At 31.9% G+C, this 26272-nt stretch overlaps 2 protein-coding genes across 4 annotated transcripts; both read right to left on the bottom strand.

The window, feature by feature from the left end:
- Positions 1-10744: 10744 nt before the first annotated feature.
- LOC133299327 (uncharacterized) lies at positions 10745-14667 on the bottom strand. Of its 2 annotated transcripts, XM_061498785.1 has the most exons (7): positions 14541-14667; positions 13389-13534; positions 12180-12247; positions 11853-11966; positions 11608-11770; positions 10952-11104; positions 10745-10867 (listed from the first exon to the last, which is right to left on the bottom strand). In XM_061498785.1, the coding sequence occupies exons 2-7, from the start codon at positions 13461-13463 to the stop codon at positions 10841-10843; spliced, it is 600 nt and encodes a 199-aa protein (XP_061354769.1). In that variant the 5' UTR covers positions 13464-13534; positions 14541-14667; the 3' UTR covers positions 10745-10840. The 2 variants fall into 2 exon arrangements, with proteins under 2 accessions (XP_061354769.1, XP_061354770.1); XM_061498786.1 differs by lacking the exon at positions 14541-14667 and having other exon boundaries at positions 13389-13586.
- Positions 14656-24388, bottom strand: LOC133299326 (nuclear pore complex protein NUP93A-like). 2 transcript variants are annotated; one of them, XM_061498784.1, is made up of 15 exons: positions 24192-24388; positions 23863-23954; positions 23273-23339; positions 22895-22954; positions 22303-22392; positions 21110-21379; positions 20627-20725; positions 20366-20497; positions 19791-19844; positions 19606-19689; positions 19345-19431; positions 18370-19272; positions 17671-17852; positions 16455-16746; positions 14656-15319 (listed from the first exon to the last, which is right to left on the bottom strand). In XM_061498784.1, exons 1-15 carry the CDS (start codon positions 24288-24290, stop codon positions 15242-15244), a joined length of 2589 nt encoding a protein of 862 aa, XP_061354768.1. In that variant the 5' UTR covers positions 24291-24388; the 3' UTR covers positions 14656-15241. The 2 variants fall into 2 exon arrangements, with proteins under 2 accessions (XP_061354768.1, XP_061354767.1); XM_061498783.1 differs by having other exon boundaries at positions 20630-20725.
- Between the last annotated feature and the right edge of the window lie 1884 nt (positions 24389-26272).

Here is a 26272-nt window from a genome sequence, read left to right as displayed (position 1 = left end):
AATATTATTATAATAATGTTGTTTTAAATTTTTTTACGGTCCTGTTTTTAAATTATATATTGGTTAGCCTATTTCATTTACTTGTTTGGAGATGTTGGCTGATTTCAAGGTATTATTACAAATTAAATCTTTAAATAAACCTAATTAAAAAATTTAGTACAAAATAGGTCTTTAGAAAAACTGTGAGGACCATTGTTGTTAAAATCTCGATTTATCAGTACAATTTTATGTTTTTACAATTTTTTTTCATCAAAACGATTATACTAATATTCCAAACTCTTTTACGTTTTTATGATTTTTTACGATTTTTTTACATTACGATTTTACGTTTTACGATTTTTTAATCTCCTTCCGATTTTACTTAAGATCTCAATTTTAACAACATACTGAGGACATGTTTTTTTTTAAAGGCATCATTGTTTATCTTTTTAAAAGACACAAAATTGTGTCATTTTAGTCAAAATTATTTTATTTTATGATGAGAGGAAGTGTGATCTTTTTTTAAATTTAAATATTAAATAAAAAAACATTAATTTTAACTAAAATGACTGTATAAATATTTTTCTTAAAAAAAAACTGTCATATAAATAAACTAGACTTAAGGGGGGGAATGCCTTGTAATTAAACTAGACTTGTGTTTGAAAAAGAGACATTGGCCTAATTAGTTCCATTAAGAAGCGCAGTTAACAATTGTATTCTCTACAGTTCCACAATTTGAACTTTTCAGAACTGGTCCTTAATTATAAGCGGCTTTTACTATCACATAATATCAATTTAGTCATAATAAATATATATTTGTATATATATAAGGTTCGTTTTTTCTACAGTTAGTACAGATAAGTTATCTGTAGTAAGTCCAATACGACGCCGTTTTGAACGGAAATCATGGTGTATTTGTAATTTTAATTTATTTCAGGGTTATAATAGTCTTTATATTTATAATTTTTTAAGATTTCAATATCAAAACGACGTCGTTTTGGGAATAAATGCAGATAACTTATCTGCATTAACTGCAGAAATATTTTTCTCATATATATATATATATATATATATATATATATATATATATGAGGTTTATATTTATGCAGCTGTTGTAGGTGCAACAATCAAATACTTGCCATATATATACTTGAAAGCATTATATGCGGGGAATCATAACCATACAAAAGCTGAAAGCATTAAATGTGGGAAATCATAACCATACACCTGTCGTTGTTGTACGTAAAACAGCTGCAGAAATGATTTTACCTGTATATATATATATATATATATATATATATATATATATATATATATATATATATAGGATAGGATCAACTTACACCGGTGTAAGAATAATAAATCTTATACCAAATCTTAACAGTGGATTTCCGTACTTCTAACGGTTGAGATTTATTGGGAATTAAAAATTAATTAATGAGTAAGACCTAATAAATCTTAATCGTTAGATGCAGAAAATCAATGTTTAAGATCTGGTGTAAGACTTATTATTCTTACACCGGTGTAAGATGATCATGCTATATATATATATATATATATATATATATATATATATATATATATATATATATATATATATATACATATATATATACATATATATATATATATGGCAAAATAATTTGTGATGTGACTGCATATAAGTATTGGTGCAGTCACTTAAAAACTATATATATGGCAAAATAATTTGTGATGTGACTGCATATAAGTATTGGTGCAGTCACTTAAAAACTATTTTTTGCATGGATAATTGTTAGTCCCATTAATGCTGTATAAAAAAAACATTAAAAAAATATTGTAAAATAACAAAATTATTTGTATTGTAAAATAAATTCAAAATTTGAAAATAAATTAAATGGAAAATTAAGTGAATAATTTGTGGTGGCAGACAACTCATTCAATGTCCCACTGTTTTTTACATTAAAATTTCCAAATTATTAATAACTCAATTCTTTTAAATTTCAAATTTATATTTAAATTTAAATTTTGAATTTGAGATGGTTTGAGTCAAATTTATATGAAATATTTTAGTTGAAAAATAAGTTTGTTGAAAATGTAGAAAAGGAAAAGGGTGTGAAATAAGTTTGACTCACTATAAATTATGAATATTAGGTATTTCCAAAACAATGTGGTATAAGTTGTTAAGAATTATATGGCTATACTTTCTCACAATGATTTGTTTTATTTTCCTTGCCACAATGAGGAAGATGATTTATAGTGAGTCAAATTTAAAGTTTAAATTAGTTAGTTTTTCTTTGAGTCAAATTTAGAATTTAAATTTCAAAAATACAAACCAAGCGTTCAAAAAATAGTAAATTTTTTGTTTTTAAATTAGACGCTTGAAATCTTTTTAAACAGAAAATAAATAAAGTTTAAATTAGTTAGTTTTTGTTTGAGTCAAATTTAAAATTTAAATTTGAAAAATACAAACCAAGCATTCAATGCATTATAATGCGTATTTTTTTTTATAAATTGTTAATATTAGGTCCTTCTAAAATAATGTGGTATAAGTTGTTAAGAATTATATTTTTATATTTTCTGACAATGATTTGTTTTTTTTTCCTTGCCACAATGAGGAAGATAATTTATAGTGAGTCAAATTTAAAGTTTAAATTAGTTAGTTTTTATTTGAGTCAAATTTAGAATTTAAATTTTAAAAATGCAAACCAAGCGTTCAAAAAATAGTAAATTTTTTGTTTTTAAATTAGACGCTCGAAATCCTTTTTATCCTTGTTAAACAGATATTTAAATTTAAAGTTTAAATTAGTTAGTTTTTGTTTGAGTCAAATTTAGAATTTAAATTTTAAAAAGACAAACCAAGCGTTCAAAAAACAATAAATATTTTGTTTTTAAATTAGACGCTCGAAATCCTTTTTATCCTTTTTAAACCGATATTAAAATTTAAAGTTTAAATTAGTTAGTTTTTGTTATAGTCAAATTTAGAATTTAAATTTTAAAAATACAAACCAATCGTTCAAAAAATAGTTAATTTTTTGTTTTTAAATTAGACGCTCGAAATCATTTTTATCCAACTTAAAAAGAAATTAAAGTTTAAAGTTTAAATTAGTTAATTTTTGTTTGAGTTAAATTTAGAATTTAAATTTTAAAAATACAAACCAAGCGTCCAATGCATTATGATGCGTATTTTTTTTATAAATTGTTAATATTAGGTCTTTCGAATTTTGAGATGCATCAATAGATTAGAAATTCTTTTACCCTTTTGTATTATTATCATGTTTTCGATTTTTTTTTAATTTTTTTTTTGGAATACTCACTTTTTTTAAAGGATATTTATTTCAAGGCTAATTATGTTAAATTTAATTAGAAGATAAAAAGCTTCGTATGTTATATTTTGGAATTGAAGATCCACTAATTTCTCTTCTAGTTCATATTCTCAACATGAGCATACAAAACAAAGCTTTTCAATACCTAATTATATTGAATTAGGCTAGGCACTTATACAATAGGCTCAAACAAAATTAAAAAAAAAATAGAAGGATAAATTAATAGTGATAATTAAAGCAAAAAATTCCTAAAAGAAAAATTGCTTTGAAACTATGTTGCTGGGTTGCACTCGTCTAGCATATGACACACTTCAACATTCTTTGAAGAAATAAAAGATGGTTTTACGAGAGTCAAAGTAGTATCATTCCTATCCAACTCATCACTCTCATCGTCACGGTAAGCATATCTGTCAAGAACAGACATAAATTAAAGAACATCAACAACAATGCGAAACAAATTATGTATAGAGAGGAAGAATAGAAGGGAAAACTCATCTTGCTCTTGTCGACATTAAAGATAGAAAATATAATAACTTTAAGATAAAGGAGAAATTTTTACCGTGTTGAATTTTGAGATGGTGCTTAAAAAGCACAGATAACACAGAGTAGAGAAAAAGACAGAACTTGCCAAAAGGCTGGGATGATCCACGCATTATGCCATGGTTCGTTGTATACTTTAAAGTTAAAACATTTTATTATATCATTTTATTCATTCATGATATTAGATTATGGAGAAAATATTTGTAGAAGAAAAACAGATAGAGAATAATGTCATACCTTCCTCTGAAAAAGTACAAAAGCAATATCCCAGTGATTCAAATCATCCCGTCAGTTTTGTTCTACAACAAAGCTGCAAAAAAAAAGGCAAAAATATTATATGTTCATGTGATAGAACAACAATCTCAGAAGATGAAGAAGATAAACACATAGATAAGAGAAGAAATATGTGCACAAAAGTTAATTACCAAATGAAAAAACCAATAACACATATCTTATTTATACACAAAATATTTTCATTTTTTAATGATTATTTTTAACAAAAAAGTAATGGGATAATAAATGAGCTGTCTGCCACCAACAATTGTTCAAATGTTTTCCCACCCTTTAAAATTCAAAATTAAAAATTCAAATTAAAAATTCAAAATTGAAAATCAAGATTTCAGAAAGTAGTGGGACATTAAATGAGTTGTCTGCCACCAACAATTGTTAACATATTTTTTCAATTGAAATTAATTACAAATTCGATTTTATTTAATATATTTTTATTTTTATTCTTTTTTACCAAAGAAGGAAAGGTTTTAAATATTTTGTAGTGTGAACACAAAGCTGAAAGTGAAGGAGAAAATGACACGTCAGCAAACTTGCCAAAAGAATGGGTTTTTATTTTCATTTTTTAATAATTATTTTAACAAAAAAGTAATGGGATAATAAATGAGCTGTCTGCCACCAACAATTGTTCAAATATTTTTCCACCCTTTAAAATTCAAATTCAAATTCAAAATTTAAAATTCAAATATAAAATTTAAAATTCAAAATTGAGATTTCAGAAAATAGTGGGACATTAAATGAGTTATCTGCCACCAACAATTGTTAACATATTTTTTCAATTGAATTTAATTACAAATTAAATTTTATTTAATATATTTTTATTTTTATTCTTTTTTATCAAAGAAGAAAAGGTTTTAAATATTTTGTAGTGTGAACACATGACCTCATCGACCACAAGAGTCCGACCTCTTGAGCTCAATTCACTTACCAACTGAGCTACACCTTGGTATTTCACCAAATTTCATTTAGATTGAACATCTTTAGTAATTAATCTCATATTCTATATTTGCTTGAATTTAAAAAAAAAAATATACATTAAAATAAAGTCGTGTGGTGAAATACCAATTAATTTTAAATTTTATGGTATTCTGTAAACTGACTAAACTCAATTAGTTAATGAGAAATTCAACAATTAGATTGATGAAATTTAAAATCTAAAAAAGCTATTCAATAGTATAAACATGGTAAAATTTGAATTAATAACTGAACGTATACAGATTTATTTATGGGTTTGATGTTTAGTAAGAAATAAAATTATTTCTTATATATATATATATATATATATATATATATATATATATATATATATATATATAAGTTTGCGGGACCCATATAAAGAGAAGAGAGAAAAAATACATGGGCCTCATACATTTTTATATATGTGTAAGAGATAATTTTATCTCCTACAACATAAGAAATATTAAACCCTTTATTTATATAAATAAATAAGGGGTAGACTATTTTACATCTATGTAAGTTATACTCTCAACCTTAATATTTTAGGTTTATACAACTAACAAATTAAATTCATTAGATTCAAATAAATGATAAATCAATAGTTAAAAATGGATATAAAACTAGTTATTCTTATAAAAAAAAAAATTGTAGCTCATTTTGGTGGTACTCATACTCATTTAATTCGACCGACGAGCAAAGAATCATTTTCATTTGATGATTTTGCTACGTTTACAAGTAATAAGTCAATGATCTTTCAGCACAACAAAGGGATTACATTCCACATTAATCTTTGGTTCTTCCGTGAAGCCATTAAAGATTCGAAAGATGTACACCTTTTTTTTCTTCGTTACTTTCCATGACATTGCATGGAGACTTGTTTAAAAGATATCACCGTTTTAAAAATTCAACCGACCTAGCCGGCTGAATCGATTTAATCTCTAGTTTAAATATTATTACGTTTCATTTACAAATTTAACCGATTCACACACACACACACACAATAATTTGTTTATTTTGATAAGAATTTGAAATTAGTTTTGATCAATTACCAGTTAAATGATATTCTTTTTTTATAAAATTGTATTCATTTTAATATCTTAAAATAGAATATCATTTAAAAAAACAATAAGCGATTTGAGTTATACGACTAAAATTAGTTAATTAAGATAGCAATATATTTTAAATTAAATTAAGGGCGGATACATTTTTACTTGATCACTTTAAAAATAAGTTTACTTAAAATTAATATTCACCAACTTCTTTTCAATGTTTATACTCCACTTTTAATGAACCCAAGTAAACTGGTTTTAGTTGTTGGTTTATAATTGAGGAAAATTGCAGCTTGAATCCAATAAACCGTTACATTTACTTATAATCTGTTCCAGAATTTATTTATTTTTTATGTAAATTCCCGTAATTGGTTTTTGTTTAGCCTTCCATTCCATGTGGCTAATAATCAAAAGTTAATTAAAATGTTTAAGTAAATAAAAGTATTTGAATTAACTTAAGCTGGATTCAAATTAATATTATGTCAAAATTTTAAAAATAAAAACAAAAATTATCCAAACAAAAACATGAGACATGTCTGGTTAAAAATATAAAAAATAAATAAAAGTATTTGGATTAACTTATTTTGTATTAAGATTAATATAAATATCAAAATTAAAAAAAAAAGTATCCAAACATAAACGACACTTCTGGTTAAAGAGCTTAGCATAGAGAATCTATTTATCCCAAATATTTTAATATTAAATTTTTTTTCTTAATTAATTCGTAATTGATTATTTTACTGATACATAGTAATGTAGTTTAAGAGGGATGTACCCATGTCCTTGCTAGAAAAAAAAAACCCTGCAATCTAAGGCTTTCATCCTAGTTCTCTCTTGAAGCAACGTTAATAGTCACTCACTTGAAGCAAAGGGTTGTAAGTCATGGACAAAACCATGAAAGCTAAGGCTTTCATCCTCACATTTTGCATCATCGCTACCTTTTCCCAAGCAACATTAATAGCCACTCAGCATAAAGTGAACGAATCTCTCAAACTGAACAACACCCAGCTGCAGGTAAGAAAATTTTATATGCTCGTCTCTTTGCTTTTTGAAACATCCCAAAAATAGAGGAATACACTTCAATTCAATATATTAGAATTTATGTACAGTAACATAGTAGCTTTCCATTAGTGACAAAGTTTACTTATTATAGGTAGAATCAGGAATAAAAATTGTTACACTGAATCTTAACCACAATATTATGGAACGGCTCACGTAACTAATAGGATAAATGGCTTCATTCCACCCTTATTTATGTGAACTAATTGCTACCACTAAGAGAACATAGATTAGAGACCCTGATTTCAAGTGAAGCATTTACATATCTAATATCTTCTTGCATCTGAAATTAAAGGCTATACATTTGTATATATGCATGCATGTTGCAGAAAAAGTTTGGTGTGTGTATTTTTTGGGTCATCATAAAGACAAGCTGCCTTTCTCCCTCGCCTATGAGAGATCAAATCAGTCTTGCATTTGGCGACGCTGATGGCACTCAGGTTCCTTCTGTTCTGTACTATGAAGACATCTTTATCCATATATATATATATGGGGAGCTTATATTTACAAACTTTTTTGTTTACAAATTCTTACAAACTACACTAAGTACGACCGGTCATACTTTAATCATGCAGTGTACGACCGGTCGTACTTAGTGTAATTTGCAAAAAAAAGTTTGTAAACAGATCATATCCCTATATATATATATAGATCTCTCTCTTTGCTGCTAAATAAAATCTTGGTTGGATAATGGATCAGATTGATGTTCCAAGACTGGATGATCCTTCTTCAGGGATATTCGAGAAGTGTTCTACGAATAAGTTTGAGTTAAACGGACCATGTACACAACCAATCTGCTATGTGTTACTATACAGGATTGGAGACGATGGTTGGATACCAGACTCAGTAACTGTATATGGCTCTAATTTGGACGGACCTGTTACGGTTCACGTCAACCTTAACTTTCCTCCTGCTCTTTGGTATGGCTCCAATTTTTGTAAGGGTTTTTAGTATTACTATGACAATTATGTATCCATTACTATTATAATTATGAGTAAAAATACCGATAGACCCTAAATTGGAGAGCCCGAACTGCATTATGTTTGACCTAACTTAGCTTATTCATTAAATGAACTACGTCTGTTGGTCCCCGATGAAGTAAAGAGGGAAGGTGCATTGAGTTATCTAAACTTAATGAATTTAAATTAATGGTTAATTTATCAATAATAAATTTGACCAATAACAAAAAAAATAAAGAGAAAACACAAGTAATTAAGTGGGAAAAACTCTAACGGGAGAAAAATATTCACGACCCCAATCTCGATACCTTTTATTCAATTGGGAGACAAATCTACTATAGTGAGTCACGTTTAATTCAAAGTACAAGAATAGAACTTATTTTACCCTTATACAAGAATTTACCCAAACCTTATACTCTAGATTTAGGTAACTCAATCTACCCTCGTAAATTGCACCCCAATTGTCAGGCTTCACAAACACTTTCAACTTAACTCTAAACCAAATAAGATGAAACCCTAATTATCACTATATAATTGCTCCTCAATTGCCTACTTCGGCAATAGCTAAAAAAAAAAAAAAAAAAAATTAAGAGTTACCTTACATGCTTTTAATCAATAAGTAAATAAGTACAAATCAAACCTAAATGATAGATTCAATGAATCTGCCCATGTCTTGGTTGCCAAATTATTTTGGATGTGTCTTAAAAAGAAATACTTATAATATATGAAATGCACTCTTTCTCTTGAATGTTCATCCACACTTTGAACAAGGATTCAAAGTATAATATTTATAGACTTTTTTCAAAATCAATTATTATGGAAAAATCTCTAAATTTTATGCACAAAATATGTTATCATGATTTTTTTTTTTTAAAAACTTTTCAAAATTTCTGTATTAAAAATAGAATCAATGTTCAAATTAATTTTTCAAAGATTAACTTCCCAAATTAAATTAAATAGAATCAAATCTTTCAAAAAGAAATTTAATTTCAAATTAACTTTTTCTTTTCAAGATTTTTAGATTAAAAATACATTTCCTATCTTCCTCAATTTCTAAAACTTTAAGATAATCTAACCCAAGGCATGATTAGAATTCACCTCATTTAATTATTGCATGAAATTTAAGATTTTATCTTGCAGCTTTGATTTTCACAATTTCATGACAATTATATCGTCTTCAGAATTCATCACAAATCAAACCATATAATAACCTTTCAAAAACTAAACAAATTATTAGATAATTTGGCCTCATTTGTTTGTTATCATCAAAACTAGATAAAGTTCAATACATTTTAAACCTATATTTAGTTTAAAATGTTGGATCTCAAGTTATTCAAAACTCAAGGCTTTTAAGTGCTAGGAGACTAATCTGTTTAAAATAATTTAACCCTTCAGGCATAATATTATGCTGGAGGAGAGGATATGCAAAACCTTGCAAGCTAGTGTATGCATCATTTCAGCTTTGGATGCTTCCAAAGCTTCAAGAAGTATAGTATTAGTATTATCTGGCCAGGCACACGTAGCAGAAACCCCGCTAAAGAACAAGCTCGTATATGGGTGGCCGATGACATTGCACCGCATCACGTGTGGTCCTAGATAATAAAACATAGTGCCATCTCACATGTAAGTCACACATCCCCATGCTATGATACACATCTTATAATCGCAGTGACCAATTTTGGTATATTCTACTGGAGCTAAGTATATATGATAAATATCAGCCATCCTCAAACAAAAAACTATCATTTCAACTATGTGGAGTAACCTTACCTTTGATCTCTTTGCCAACATCTTCTCGTATATGTCCCTGGATTGCATAGCCGGAGCTAGATTGAATTGCAGGAATTGGTGGCATGCACATACCAAGACTTATCATTTGAACCCAACAAGGCCTTCCCCGTAGTCTCAACCGACATGGTTTTTGGCCGTGCCAGTTCGAAACCACAGGTGATGCTGCTATGCTCAGAATCCAGTCAGGGACAATTGGCATTAACTCTCCCTCGAGTACCAATCAGTCCCAATTCACGCAGTTGCTACGATCGAGCCTCCTGTTCAGGGTCGCCAGTTCTACAATGCTTGAACTGGCTATATGCAAACTATTTACGAGGCAGTTTAGATACCTTCCTCGGTTGAAGCTTTTAAGGACTAACCCTGCTGTAGGATTTACAGTTCTGGATTCACAAAAGGATATTTTGTTTCCATGCTTCAGAGTATATGTGGCAGATTGGCCATCCATATGCACTATCTCCTTCAAATACAGGAATCCCCATACGTCATTCCCAATATTCCTTCCTAAAATCCACAAATGTCGTCCGCATTTCTTCAAGTTTGACTTCCCACTGCTTCTCCATCTTTGTCATTTTTGAATCAAGCACCCACAGTTTCCCAAGTCGGGAGTTTTGATACCAATTAATAGGAACGAGGTATTGAAATAAGGGTAAATCTCAATTACAGATATCAGATCTTTGGTCTGCGAACCTCCCTGAAGGCCTAAAGCTTCTCTCTTACCTTTCCCTCCCTTTTATCTTTGCTACTAAATGTAAAATCTATATCGAAAGCCATTATATAGCATACACAGAGTTCTTGCTCTTGAAGCAACATGGGTAATGTCATTAACATATATGAAAAATAATTTAACATAATTAGTATCAAGTTCACCAATAGTATTCTCATCTAGATTTCTTCCAGGTAAAAGCCAAGCAGGTCAACCTATAAGCTCCTCCATTAAGCCCTGTTAATATTGATAAAAAAGATAAATTAGCTCGCATTTCAGACTATTTTGCTATATAAATTTTAAGCTACAAGGCAACTTAACCCGTGCGATGAATTGCTCCGCATCAGTTCGCTTCAGAAAGTGCATTGAATGGCGGGAAAAATTGGCAGTCTTATCATCACTAAGCACAATGCCTTCTCCTATATCATCCAGGACCCTTACTTGGATGTAAGGATCTTTTGGCGGTACCATATCCTACCAAATGCAGATTATATCAATGACAATACAGTGATTTATTGTCACGTTACAAGTTCATTCTACTTTCGAAAACTACAAAATAATGCTATATAACTCAAACATTGTTCCCAACCTCAGCTTGTTGTTCTCACCAGCTATCCAATAACTAATACCAAAAACAAATGCACATCAAGGATCCCAAACAACAAAGTCTGGTAATTTTCTCATGAGATGCATGTTTCTCATTCCCCAAGATTACTATAATAAATTTCCCTTATTAATTGATGTGTATTCAATCTGGCTATAGCAACAGAACTTAAGGAGCATCAACACAAGCATATGCATGGTAGTCATTGCCTAAAATTCCTTAATTGCATCAACATCACTAGAACTGTTCAACTATCTAGAAGATAAAGACAGGATGCAACCATGCAATTGCTTAATGCCAGTAGTGCAAGATCCTTGCCACAATTAAGTGGCAGCACATGTCTCAGAGAAAAAGGATGGAAAGGAGAGGTTACCACAGTCAGATCAACTAGCAATTTTGACATATAAGATTTCAATGCTGCAGAGTGCTTCTTGAAATACTCTTCCTCCGAATGACTAAGCTTCTCTTCAATTTCTTGAGGAAGCACATGTCCTACCTTCCATAACAAGCTGCGTATGATTTCTGCTCGATTATACCTGCATATAGATAAGTAACAGAATATAATAACAAAACACGAGCTATGTTTGACGGTAAATAGCATTTTAAAGATATACTTACACATAGGCCATAAGGCAACGTTTATTTCGGACTAAAGAAAGATGGTGGATGAGGGCTCCATGGTGATCTGCATTTCTAGCCGTTTGGACATCCAAACCTTCTTCCTGTATCTTCCTGTTTACACGACACAAAACTCACGCACATAGGACATACCATACCACAATGAAAGGGATGCTCAGGGAAAAATATGCAAGTCACCTTAGCACCTCTTCTCAATATGCACAAGCACACATTCAAAAAAAACACATGCCCATATGATATAGCATACTCTAATGAAGAAAAGGGACATACTCGGGGAAAAGAAGCAGGACACCATATTAACGTTACCTTATCAAGGACTGAAGCTCAAGATGATGTTGACTGCATTCTGCAACTACTTGTTCAAACAAGTCACTCTACAAGATTATTGGAAAAAGTATCAAGCCAAAGCAAACACATATTCAGAACAATATAAAGAGTGGATAATGAGTTTCTAATCAGGGCATGCAAAAAAGTCTATAATAGATAAACATAAGAATAAAGGGAAATGAGATAACAAAAAGAAATATCATAAATACTTAACAATCCCAGGACAGTGATGTTATAAACTAAAACATCATAAATCATGATGCATCAAAACAAGTTCATACTGTTATCGTGGCAATTTGTAAAGATTTTTCTTCTCTTTTGTTTTTTTCCCCTTTGGAGTGGGGAGATCTACGAAAACGGGAGATGTGCGTGAGAAATCTAAACAGGAACAGAGGGACCTAAAAAGACAAGCAGTTAATGCAATTAAGAGAGAAAGTTGATATTAAAGAGGCAAACAAATCCTTGTTGGAAATCGACACATAAATTGAAAACAATAAAGAGAAAAGGAAGAGAGATTTGAAACACCGATTTAACCTGGTTCACTCAATGTAGGCTACGTTCAACTTGTTTGTACTATATAAACCCTAAAGAAAATTACAATAAGTCAGAGAGGGGCCCCAATTGGCTTTCTGCTAACCCCGCCAACAAGAGTTCTCGTCTGAATGCGAAGTATGAGTCATAATACCCAAAAATCCTGACTCAAATCTCAAAGTGGTGTTAACCACGCAAACATTTTCAAATTCTCATCTAATGCGACTTTTAGTGTTTGGCATAAAGCAGAGAGCTATATTCAAGAGTTGAAATATACTTGCAAACACAGAACACCTTTAAAGTGGTAAACGATTAAATGCAGCATTTAAATCCGAAGCCAAATAGTAAAAATCACAGGAGACAAGATCCAAACATGATTTCAAGCATTCTCAGTGAGGTTACAGTGTCTGATTCTCGTAACACATATTGTTATCACCAAGCATCAGAATAAAACCACATTATGCAACATCGGCAAGAAATCCCTAGATGGAAATTTACATGGCAAAAATAGGGTTTACAATAACATAATAATCAAGTAAATTATTTTCCACGATACAAAGAGTTTCTAACTTAACTCAACAATTGAATATATATATATATATATATATATATATATATATATAAATGTCCAAATGAGACATGAAGACCCGGGCTTACATTGAATGGCGAGAGCTGGCCCTTTTCTCCGCTTGCAAATTCTTTCACAAGTTGGCAAGCTTTTCTCCCATACATGTTGCGAATCTTAAAACAGATGACGAATTTCACCCAAGGGATTACGGTGACGAGTTCAGAACGACAGATAGCTTTGGAAATAGAATGGAGATTGTTAATGCTATGTAAACACAGATCGAAAATCAAGGAGAACCCGTAAAATCCTGAACCCTAACACAAACAAAAGGAACAGAGAGAGAAGTACACAGTAATTAAAACTGAGCACAAAGATGGAGGCACCGTTACGAAATACAAAGAAAAGGATTTTCCCGCCAAGAAAATGTTGCTCCCGCCTTTGGATAGTGAAGATATTTTTCTTTTTGTTTTTTTGTTTTTGTTTTTATTAGTAATTATACCGATGTTATATTATATTTTTATTTTATTATTTACAAATATTTTTTTATTAATTATTAAATAACTTAGCTGATAATATAAATATAATGTTTTCGAGATCTATATTTTTTCCTTGTGATCCATAAAATTTAGCTCATCTCTTTATTTTTCTTATGATTTAATTAGTAAGAGTTTTGAACCAAAAAAATAAAATATAGTGAGATTCAACTAATCTGTAATTTTCTGATGTGGGAGTTTTCAGTAGGTTTTAATTTACCCCTAACATATAATACTTATAGGATTAGCAATTCTTGCTAATTAAAAGGTTAGGAACAATGATACCAAATTGTTGCTAATTTTTTATATCAAATTTTTTAAGTAAAAAATAGTATTTTGACTTTTTTAAAAGATAAAAATTGTAGTTTCCAAAAAAAAATACTATTTAAAATTATTTTAACTTTTATTTTTTTCAAAAATTATATCTAAACACGCGTATCAATAAAAAGCACTTTAGTCTTAATATAATTGGCATTCGGCCTCATTTTAAGGTTTCTGGTTATTTATGAATTCTGGGTTTCATACATTGACTATTGAGTTACCGACGGGTATGGAACATGGATAGTGACATTATGTGTACGGCTGTGGCTTGGGTTTTAATTTAAAACTTGCCTCTGTTAAAATGCCACGTTAATCCCCTTCAAGTGGCATAATTATTAATAAACGGTATGAGGTCAGTATCTTAAAACTTAGTCAACCAGAAATTACCAGGCTTCCAGCATCTAAAAACTTAAGTCCACCAGCTAGCATGCTTCCACGTGTAGGTAATTCTGGCAAAAAAAAATTAGTTATAATAATCTTTAAAATCAAAATTTAACCTCATAATATAAGCAAAATGCTTGCAAAACGAAAAAGGTTATGCTGTTTGCAACGCCTACTGAATGCAATTTGATTTTGATTAATTTTTTTTTCAAAAAAAAGGAATCACTTCCTTTTTAATAGCTCTCTAGTAAAATTTTGATCATAAGCTTTGTAAACGCACGAGAAGCTAATTCAAACGTATACGTGTCATTCTAATTTTACTATAGTATTGGAGACATTGGTACACGTTACTCCCAACAAAATAACAAATAAATAAAAATAAAAGTGCAAAAGAACAGCGTGCTAATTGCTCAATATTTTTCTTTTCTTTTAGCACTTAGCAAAAATAAAGAGAGTGGTTGAAAGTAATGTTATTGCTAAACAAAACTATGAACAGCACATTACCAACCGCAAAAACAAAAGAAAAGGGGACGAGAAAATTCATAACCAGTGTACTAGTTCCTCGCATCATATCTCCAGGGCATAGGTCCAGCAAACAGGCCATTGAGACTACTTTAGAAGTGTCACACAACTGAACACCTTCGTCCAAACACCTATTGCCTTTCAAGAATTCAAATGCAACTACAATTCCCATCATATATTTACTTTCACAACCTCTGCGCAACTCTTTCATATAAATCACGAGGCCAATTCCTCTTTACATTATTTGCAATAAAACTCGCAATCTGCAAAACAAGTAGATTTAGCAATTATGAAAGAGAAGCACATTAATAAATCAAATATCAAAATAGCACTTTAACCATCCCATTCAGACACCAAATGTAACTGTATACGTGATAACCTACCCAATGCTTGACATAATCAACTAAAAGTATTATTTTAAAACTACGACAAAGATGATTGATTAAAGGGAAATGCATTTATCATGTTACATGACAAATGAATAGTTGTTATGTTAAGAAAAAGACAAATTATATAATATTAAAAAAATGAGAGGACACATTATTCAATGAATTTATCTTGTCTTTTTCTTAACATCACAACTATTCATTTGTCATGTAACATGACAAATGCATTCCCCTTGATTAAAAGGCTTTAACGCTGACAAGGAAACTCCATAAATTGCTGGTCTAGGGTAACCATTCCCGAACTATCATTTACCCTCCTCTGTCAAGAAGTGGATAAATGAATATTTTGATAACAATGTAAATTAAAAATTACCAACAGATGGCTTGATTGAATTTATTTCCCACTGATTATAATCTGAGGTATTGTTCTTCAGAAAATTTCATAATCTTTTCTTTTTTTTAAGGTAAAGGCAACAGATTTTGTACAAAATAAACCAAATTTTCCCTTTGCCTTTTTCCTTTCTTTTCTAGTACTAGTATAGAATTGATTTAGTATTTATGATCTGTGCTATATATTTTATACAGAAGAAACAAAACAGAATAAATGAGTATTAACTACAGCAAAATGGATATTAGTGCTTACGATATAATCGTCATATGCACAGAAATCGACAGTTGAGACGAGGAGTAAGACTTCTTATTCTTACACCAGAGTCAAAAAAATCCCAAAATCCCTCCCCTAGGTATTAAACGTAGTTATCACATAAAATAATGAACATAGATTTTCATTAACAGATTTAGACAAACTCCAAGGAAAGCTTCAGGATAGGGGATATATTTTCAACTTGACCAAAAAGTTTACCATACTATATGGAAGGCATAAACGTATTACTTCTGTGAGTGCTCCAACACTTCACTTTTGAAAAATACTAAAGTGAATTATGGCACTCCGACAAAAGCAACTAAAGCATGGACATAACCCAACCAAACAAGGGGATCTACAAGATAATACCTTAGCCCTTAAGGCACGAAGTGAACCATCAGAGTCTGTCACATTGTCCAGACTAGTGAGAGCAACCTTCAAAAGATCTGGAATACAAGCTTGGACATGAGGAGATAAATTTTCAAACACATCAACAGCAATATCAGGGCCTCGGGGATCCAGAGGAAGAAATGGAAGTTTGGCAACCTCTCTTAATGCATCAACATGATGCCCCAGTCTTGCCAATTTGTGAATTGACAGTATTGACTCAAGTTGTCTTAACACAGTTTGCTGCTCAAAAACATGCTCTCTCTCTTGAAGACTGCAAAAGAAATTCAATCAATCATTTTACTAAGGGATGAAATGCAGATATGTTACGTAGAATGAGTAACAATAAATTTTTCATAGTTGAATGCATTGAGCATAGCCATAGCAATCCTGTTTGAAGAGTCAAAACCCAAATTACTGGGGTCTCCAATTCATTCGGATGAAAGATCTTGAACTCCTAAAATTATTGAGTAGCAGCAACTCAAGCGATAGTCACGCAGCATTGGTATTTCCAAGTCTTACATCTTAAACTCCCACACAAGGAAGGCTCATAATTTGTCAATAACCATAGCACTCTTTAAGGAAATATCTTGACTAAATATAAGAATAGTTGCAAATGGAAGGAAAATAAAATCACTTCCAAAGCCATGAAATTTTATAAAAAATTAAAAATTGCATACGTATTATCCTTTTTTTTGTGGTGTGTGGTGGGGGGGGGGGGGGGGACAGAAAAAGGAAAAAAAAATAAAACTAACACCTAACAAAATACAAATACTAGTATACTACAAGTCTACACCCACGGAATCAGTAAAAAGATGACCCAATCCTGCCGGTGGTACATCCCAAATCACCAGACTATCATCCCTGCAGCACTTGCTCTTGCAAGGAAAGAAGCACTATTGGCCTCATGAAGTATATGGAAAAGATGGACTTCTCAGTTATGCAGAAGCAGACTTTTGATCTCCAAGATCACTCCATGATAAAAGATAAGTGTAAGGAAAAAGATGAATGTGAGGATCAAATCATATTTTGGGTGAAATCACCATGAAATAAGTTCTAAAGAAGCCTCTGGGGTTTATAAAGCTTTTACCTTAAAAGCTTCATATATGAAAGATTAAGCAAAAAAGAATATCACTGTCCCAAAGCCAAGCATAGCCACAAATGAAACAAGGAAATAAGGTAAGAGTTTCAATATGACCTGACTTCTGGGTAATAACTGTACGTCTCCAAAATCTCATTGCCAGAATGGATGAGACCAGAAGTCCGGCTCTCACCATCTAATCTTCCACGGAAAAGGGCACAAATAGCTTCAGAAAGGCACTTATTGATGGTATCAAGGGCCATTGAGAAGGAACCCACCCTCTTCTGAATTTCTATAGACTGAACCAAAAAAATAAATAAATAAAATCCAGTATCAGCAAAAGTTAAGGTTAGATGAAAATCCAGTGATCCACAAAAGAAGATGAGTAACAAGAGGAAAAGAGAGGTAATGAAAAAAAAATGAAGGAAAAAGAACAATGGATAACAACATTGGTAAGATAAATCAAGGGAATAAAGACACACAAAATGATAAACATATGAATGTGAATAATAATTAAATGTAATCAAAGATATTAAGTATTGAAAATAAATACGAGTGAACAAAACTACTGAATGTATTAAAAATAGATTTAGCTTCACCGGATAAAGGAAGTCTGACAGGCCAAAACAAAAAGTAAGGTCTAAAAACCAGATTGAAGTGCTTCGCCACCAAGTATCTCAAGGAACTGTTTAGGGTGTGTAAGACAATGCCTATCAGCCAGGTCAAATTCTAATTGGGTAACAGCAGATGAAGATTTTCTTTCTTTTCCCATGTTTTTCCCAGAATAAAACGGAATATAAGAAAGAAGGAAATTACTTTATCATACATCCCAGCCTCCTGACACTGGCATGCAGCTTCAATTAAAAATTGTTGCCTCGCTTTTGGATCAGTCACAAAACGTCCCAGTTCACCTTCTTCTCCAGCACCTCTTGCACCAAGTAAAAGATATATGCCTCCATCCCTTAACAATAGTTCAGTTAGAAGCTGCTTCAGCATCAAATTTTTCTGCCTTTGCTGATCAACATTACCTCTACCAGTCCACGACAACTGCCCGCCACCCACTGCAGCAGCAGCTTGTGCAAAATATTCAAGTGCCATTTGGAGATCACCAAGACGCAAATACATAGATCCATATTGCCTGATAATGGTGGACACTTCTGCATAAGCATCCATGACCCCCAACTTTCGCCCAGCACCAACACCTTCAGAAAGGACCCCATGATCAGCTAGCACAATTGATAGGTGGGCAGCATCAATGTTATATCCTTCATCTCCTTTTTCCTTAGACAAGTATAATACAGCTGGGAGCAATTGAATGCTTAAAAGCAAGATATAGGGATATACCAGAGGATCTTTGCCACTTTTTGTATAGTATGATGGCTCAAATTTATTCAGGTAATTTTGCAAATCATCCAAACTGTATGGAACCAGACCATCACTTAGAACAATGGACGAAGGTCCACTAGGGCAGTCCCGCACAGCTGACAATTTGAACCACAAGAAATCCTCTATTGTACCAAAGAGAGTTGGTTGATCTCTAAGAAGACGATCAATATGTCTTCTAGAACCTGATATGATGGCATAGAGTAGTAACTTTTTCTTGTCATATGCAGCTCGACCAACCCGATCACCAGTTCTCAACATTCTTTCACATTCCTCTGATGCAGCAGTTGCAATCTCTTCTGGTACCATTCCTCCAGTATTAATCCACTCTGTGAGCTGTCAGAAACAGTAAATCATTAAGATTATAACATAAATTAGTACAAAACAAGTAGTGACCATAGTATGTACCAAAGGAGAAAATTGATGTGAAGCACGCGAAGATAGGGCAACATTTCTTGCTTCATCATAATAACCAGACCTCAGGCAAAAATATATCTGTCCGAAAAAGAAAAAAGAAGAAGTGCAAGCTTAGCTTATTATCAATATTAATTTCAAGAAACAAAAAGGAATTAGAAATATCCATCAACTGAGTCAAACCAAGAAAAAAAATGAAAGATAAGAAAATAATGAAGTATAACTAATTTTATAATCAGATAAAGTATCTGAGACCTGCTGCCATGTGGTATCAACAGGAGGCTGCCGCCGAGCATCACCAGCATCAAAATCCAGTACTCCATAATCCCTCAACCGAATCTGCTCAGCAATAAGCCAATAACTAAATCAGGGATTTAACAAAAAATTAAATACATGGTATAATATTTGACAAGATGCATATTCTTCAAATTGAGACAAACCCGAAGGAAGGCACGGATCCTTTGCAAATTCCCAACACCACCGCCAAGAGCAGCCTACCATCAGATCAAAAAGCAAGCAGTAAGTGTTGATACAACAAATGTAACTCCCTATTTTATATGAATAAAGAACAAGCAGCAGAAAGCAAAAAAAATTGAGAGAAGCTTGTCAAAATATTTCTCAAAGCATATCCCTTAAAAGCTTGGCAGGCAAATATAAGGAGAAAGGAGTTCAAAAGCAGATTATCAATATTAATAAATGAATAAGTACTGAACAAAGTTTTTGTAAGATAACTGTTGGTACAAACAATATAAAATCTAAAATAACTGTTAATACAAAAAATGCAAATTCTTCATGCTTTTTGTCTTGTATTAATAAGCACCAGAAAGTAAAAGAATAGAGAAAAGCATGACAAAATTCTTCTCAAAGTGACTCCCTCGAAAGCATTGCATGCAAACACACACAGTCAACGAAAGGAAGAATTAACAATCTACAAAAAATAAGTACTATAAAGAACTTGAACAAATATCTATAGAATATTATTAGTATAGTATTGAATTCCTGAATAACAAATTACTTGTGCAGGATGACTTTGTATGGTATCCATGATGTATTTCTCATGTCCCCATTCAAGGTGGCGTCTCGCACCAATAATCAGTGACATCCTTTTTGAAACACGGTGCAGGGCTGAGTCCTCATCCATCAGCATCTGTTTCAATGAGCTAAGTTATAGAAAATAAAATACAAATATTTACTTTGCCATAGGTGGAAGCAATTAAGTTGCAAGCAAAAGTTTTTCTTTCTGATTTGTCTGTTAACAGTATACAACTACAAGTACAACCTGAACAAGGTGCCATATCTTTCGCATCGTTACTGATTTTCCACCGCTAGCATCAATGCCCAAACTTTCATATGCACCCTTGAAAGCTGCAGCAGTCTAACAAGTAACAACCATAGACAAAAATGATGAAAATTAACATACATCATGTAAATACAGAAAGGTGCATACTGGTACGAGCTTTTAGGAAAATAATACAGCAAGCATCTCAAAATGAAAAAATACCATGTTAGGTTCAAAATGATGAATGGACATGATATTGAATTAGAAGTTTAAAACATTAGTTTCATGCCAATCACTATGTTGATCAAAATAGTCATGACTATTTTGAATTAGAAGTTTAAAACATTAGTTTCATGCCAATCACTATGTTGATCAAAATAGTCATGACTTTTAAACAGGCAATACCAGCTACATAGTTTTCAATCTAATGGAGAAATCTCATTCTAAATTTAAGAGAGATGGAGATAACAGTGAACATACTTTAAATGGTAACCCAGACTCCCTTGCTTTATTCAGATTTTTTATTACTTCAGCATAAACGGATGCCTTTTTCTCCACAATAGGTCTACTCGTCAGAGGAACAGACTCCATGCTAGGCATACCAGAAGAGACTTGGGGACTAGAAGCCCCGGACACAATCTGACCTGGGCGGGTACCCACATTGCTGTTAGCAATCATATTTGTCCTAGGTAATGTTGAAATTCGGTTTAAACTCTGAAGGAAATCACGCTTTTCTTTTTGCCAATTCTCCTGTCAAACATTAAATTTTATCAGGCAGTAAGAAGGCTAAGCCACACAATATCAAGAATAACTAAATCTATCTTAATCAGCAATATAACAATGCAATAAAATACTCAACCCAATTATAAAATTGCAAATATGAAATAAAACTATTTACTTACTTCACTACGCTACTTCATTTCATATGTGAAGTTCCACACATTAACCTATGCATGTTTAATCGAAAAGCAATCAACCAAAATGGATGCTTTGATTGCTCGAGTTTAAGCAAGTCAGCAGACCTAAATGTCATTGTTAAGATTATGAAAAACTATGAAGTTGTATCAGCTAAACGGAACTATACTTTTTCCTTTTCTTTTGTTTTCTATTCATCTTTACTTTTTTTTTAAGAGAAAATAATAAATTTTCATAGAAAGAGGAAATAAGGATATTACAAAGAATATTAACTCCGCCAAAAAAGGAGACATCATCGTTAACAAAGACACGAAAATAAAACGTGGCAAAAATAAAAAATAAACAATCTCACAAATACAATAAGTCTCCTCAATCCCTTTGTCATAATCCTGAACCAAAAACCATAAAAAAAATATAAGGACATTATTTCTTTTAGAAAATTAAAGGCATTTTACTAAAGCCAAACAAATCAAAGAAAGCAAACATAACTGTACAGGACACAGTCACACAGCCATAAAGATTTCTTTTATTTTCAGCAATGGAAGTAAAACATAAGAGCACAGCAAGTGTGCAAAAAAAGGGTTGACCAATGCGTATGCCAAGGATTCTAATTTTGCTAGTTTGATGAATATACCTTAGCCAAAGCCACTACAAAAATATCTCCGGTAAAATATATAAAGAAACCAAACCCCTAATTACAGGTAGAGTATAGAAAAGATAATAGAGTATTATGCTAAGAAAGACAAGATTACACTAACCTCCAAAACTTTCATCATATAATCATTGAAACTCCTGAGATTATCCTTCTGAGCTTCCTGGACAGCAGAGACCATAGCCATATCATGAACCTGTGAGGAAAAGTGTACACAATATTGTCACAATTCCATTCAAAAAGGACTCGATATAAGGAATATGAAGATTGTATTGGTTTTCCATAACAAGGTACAGAACTTCACATACAAGCACTAAATACTTCTGCCTACAGAACAAAGGGGGCAGAAAACAGAAACAGCATTTAGATATAACAATCATACTAAAATACCATGCTCATCTGTAAAACCAATAATTATTTTCATCAACAAACGATAGCTATTTCACTTTGAGAAAATGTAATGTGATGAAAAAATCCAAGCAGCAGAATTCCAAAACTATATTTGAATCCATAGGTACGATCTCGCTAATATTGCAAATGTTGGAAGGAAAAAACTTGAGCAAACTCAAAAAGATAGAGTATATGGTAGTTCACACTGATAAAAATGATCCAAATTGAATCAATTTTATGTCTAATTATTAATTAAAAGTGATAGTAAATCCAATCCAAATAACAAGCAATTTATAATTGAAAATTACCTGTTGCAGATACTCTTGAACACTTGTTGCCTCAACAGGAAAAACATCCTCAAAAGTTGTCTTCAAGGAAAAAATTATGAAAAGAAACAAAAGGTAAGCAGTATGAGTTAAGTAAGCAGAGAACCAGAGCAAAAACAACTTGACATGAAATTTCAAGTGAAAAATACTTTTGCTACCAAACAAATTATATCAGGAAAATAATGACGTTTATGCAAATTCGGCTATGGCTGTGCAGAAATTTAATGAAATCTGTTATGGTCTTATGGAAATGGAATGCATGAAATATCTATCTAACAGGCAAATAAATAGAATACTCAAGACAAGCAATGCAAAAATGTTCAATATAAAAAAGATTGCAAAATCTATATTAAGCAGTACCTTCAATTCAAATGACTTCAGATCCCTTGCAAGCTGCTCTGCATTTATCCCCTCACGGGCAAGGAGCCTGACCGTGTAAAAGAAATAAGAAAAATGACCATAATAATTGACCATGTGTTATCATGCACTTTGCCACTTTCTACTATAAGAAAAATGATGAAAAACCATCTATTTGGGCATGCAAAACGCGATCTCCCCATAACAAACCTAGTAAGGAGATGTGAAATTAAAGTGATGCACCGTTAAAAAAGGCCAGAGGGAGATCAAAAGAGAAATGGTGAGATGCTATTACGGAGGATTTAAGAAACACAAGGCTTCATGAATACGTATTGACATGCTAGAATCCATGGAGCCAACCCCATTCAGTGGGAATAAGGCTTGGCTGTTGTTTTTATTCGTTGTTCTACTTTGTAAAAAAATAAAAGGAACAATTGAATATCATTAAAAAAATCTTTCTAAATTCTCATAGCACTCCAACTAGTCATAAGATAATTTTAAAAAAATTCTAATTTCTAATTTCAAGTGATTGAACAATTTCGATATCGTAAAAAATATTAAAAAAAATTGCAACAGTCATAACCGAAGAGTACCTTGTTGCAGCAATAGATTGAGAAGGCGCCTCAGTTCTTACAGTCTTGGATTTGAGCTTCTTAGATAATGCTTCCAGTTGATCTAAGTTCCTCTGAACAATGCACGAAAGTGAAATCAAAGCATCACATACCAATATCCATATTTAAATTAACACTTATTTCTTTTAGCTAGTGACTATTCTCACTGACAGGAAGTAATTCCTATTCATTTACTTGGTCAAATTGAAGCTATCCTTTAGTTCACAATCAAAATGCACTAAAACTCAAGACTCCAAATGCAATTTCTGTGTGTATAAACAAGTGGAACAAAACTGAAAATGGAATCAAACCTGAAGTGGAGGGAACTGAGCGGAAGGAGCGGCTTGTTCCAGAAGCTTCGTCGAAGAATGTAACAGATCTGTCCAACTGCTCAAGTCTTCGTTCGCCATGCCTCTCGAGCTCGACGCGAAGAAAAGGGTTTTAGACGCCCTTAAGCCCTAAAATATGAAAAAACAAAGGTTTGTGAAGAATGGAGATGCAACCTGTACGGAGTACCGGTACGCAGCGTACGCTACCCAAATGAGTTCTTTTTGCACCGTATTTGAATTGCAAAATTTACCAAATTATTTGTGCTTTTTATGTAAAGAGGTTTTTTATTTATTTTTTTATACATTTGTACGAAGAGATTAAGGTTTTTTTACCCTTTTATCCCTCGTTAATTAATTAATAACTATTTTGTCCCTTATCTAGAATTATCTATCAATTTGTCCCTCTTTAATCGATTAATTTGAATATTTAATCGATTAAGTAGTCAAAATAGATAAAAATGATTATTTTTTCTTTTTATATAGGGTTCTATTTTTCTCATATTATTGGAGATAAGTATCTCCAATCATAGACACATTATGTGGTGGGATCCACCATTCATTAAAAAAAAAAGTTGTGCCACCACTTTTTGTACAAGAGTAGCATGACATAGTTATCTCATGTAAAATATAGGATATTTTAATAAAATTTTTAAAATATTTTATATTTTTTTTAAACCACACATAAAACATTAAATTTTTTTTGGTATCCTACCACAAAACATTATTATTTTAGAGTTACAAGAGATAAATTTATTTATTTTTTGGGTAAACAAAATGGCCATAGGCCAAAAAGAAAGAAAATTAACAATTCAGAGCAACAGAGCGCTCTCTCTACAGAAGCTAAATCAGCCATATATAGCAGAAGTATTCCAACAAGAGAATCATTAAACATAATCTGATCTGGAAGATCCGGTGAATCCAGAATATGGTTAGCCAACCAGTAAGCACACATATTACCTTCTCTGAACGTGTGTTTTACCTGTACCTGCCACTCCTTCCCAAGCCAGAGTACGTTGAACGGGAAGAATTCCTGAAGGGTAATTCTGAAAGCGAGAAGACGAGCTTCTTCGACAGTATCCTGCGCTTCGGGACAGGTATGTTTTCTGATTTTGAGGGCAAAATCCTAAAAAGGTGGGGTGAATGTAAGAACCTGCACCGTTAATTAAGGAAATTAATTAATTATACATGAGAATTAGGAAATAATTTCATAATTGACCCTAATAATTATTATGAGGCTTAAATAAATACAGTAAGTGATTAAGAATGCTGAAAGTCATTTTTCAAAAGAAAAGTGCAGATACCGGTTCTGCTAGTCGGTATAAATGCGTACCGAAAAAGTATCCCGGAAAATTATAATAAGTGCATGATAATTCCTAGAATAATATATAGGACTTGTAAAACGAGTTTCAAGTTAAAATAATGAGAACTGGTGCCAGAAACTGATACTGGCTATGAAAAGCGCGTACCGGAAAGGTGCTCCGAAAAATAAAATAAAAAATATGATAATTCTTGTAAAATTGAGTAGGTTAAGAATCCAAAGTTTGGGATTAAAATGCTAAGCATAGCAATTAAAGTTAATCATGTGTGTTAAATGCTTAAGTGGCTATAAATAGGCTTATTAAGGCACAAAACCCTAGACACTCAGATTTGCTACGTGACCTTGTGGCTGATCAGCCCTCTCCCTTATGTTCCATTGCCATCTCCTCTTTGTTCTTGGTAAACCTTAACCAAGTGACCACTTTTCTTGGTGGTTTCTTCATCAAAACACCTTGTGATTGTGGGGAGTAGCCTTGTGAGTGAGTGAGACTCATTTTTCTGGGTATCTAGCTGCTGTGAGGGAGTGTGGTTGGGCTGTGTTCCTTGTTGGTGAGGTAGGGGCCTTTACCTTGGCTTTGTGGAGCTTCGTGGAGCTTTCTTTGTGAAGAAAAGAACCACCTTGGTGTGTTATTTTCGTTTTGTGTCAAAGTCAGAATCTTGAGGAGCTGTTGGTGAGCTCCAAGAGCACTCTTTCCTCTGTTCTTGAGCTTGGATAAGTGTCACTAACCTTGATCATGTGTTTTTGT

Source organism: Gastrolobium bilobum, unplaced genomic scaffold (genome assembly GCF_033153095.1).
Source record: "Gastrolobium bilobum isolate Gb01-03AN ecotype WA unplaced genomic scaffold, APGP_CSIRO_Gbil_v1 utg5007, whole genome shotgun sequence".
NCBI lineage: Eukaryota > Viridiplantae > Streptophyta > Magnoliopsida > Fabales > Fabaceae > Gastrolobium > Gastrolobium bilobum.
Note: the sequence above shows the minus strand (reverse complement) of the source record. Positions and strands in the feature narration are given on the sequence as shown.

Bases quoted from the DNA above. Each gene is read 5' to 3' on its own strand.
- LOC133299327 (XM_061498785.1), bottom strand. From the start codon at position 13,463: ATGTATGGGAGAAAAGCTTGCCAACTTGTGAAAGAATTTGCAAGCGGA. The intron at 11,967-12,179 runs GTAACGTTAATA...TCGTGTAAACAG, and splicing joins GAGCTTCAGTCCTTGATAAG to GAAGATACAGGAAGAAGGTT. The intron at 10,868-10,951 runs GTTAAGTTGCCT...CAATATTAACAG, and splicing joins CGGAGCAATTCATCGCACGG to GGCTTAATGGAGGAGCTTAT.
- LOC133299326 (XM_061498784.1), bottom strand. From the start codon at position 24,290: ATGGCGAACGAAGACTTGAGCAGTTGGACAGATCTGTTACATTCTTCG. The intron at 20,726-21,109 runs GTATGTTCACTG...GTTACTTGTTAG, and splicing joins AGTCTGGGTTACCATTTAAA to ACTGCTGCAGCTTTCAAGGG. The intron at 15,320-16,454 runs GTATTATCTTGT...CTTGTTTTGCAG, and splicing joins TTCGTGCCTTAAGGGCTAAG to ATTGCGAGTTTTATTGCAAA.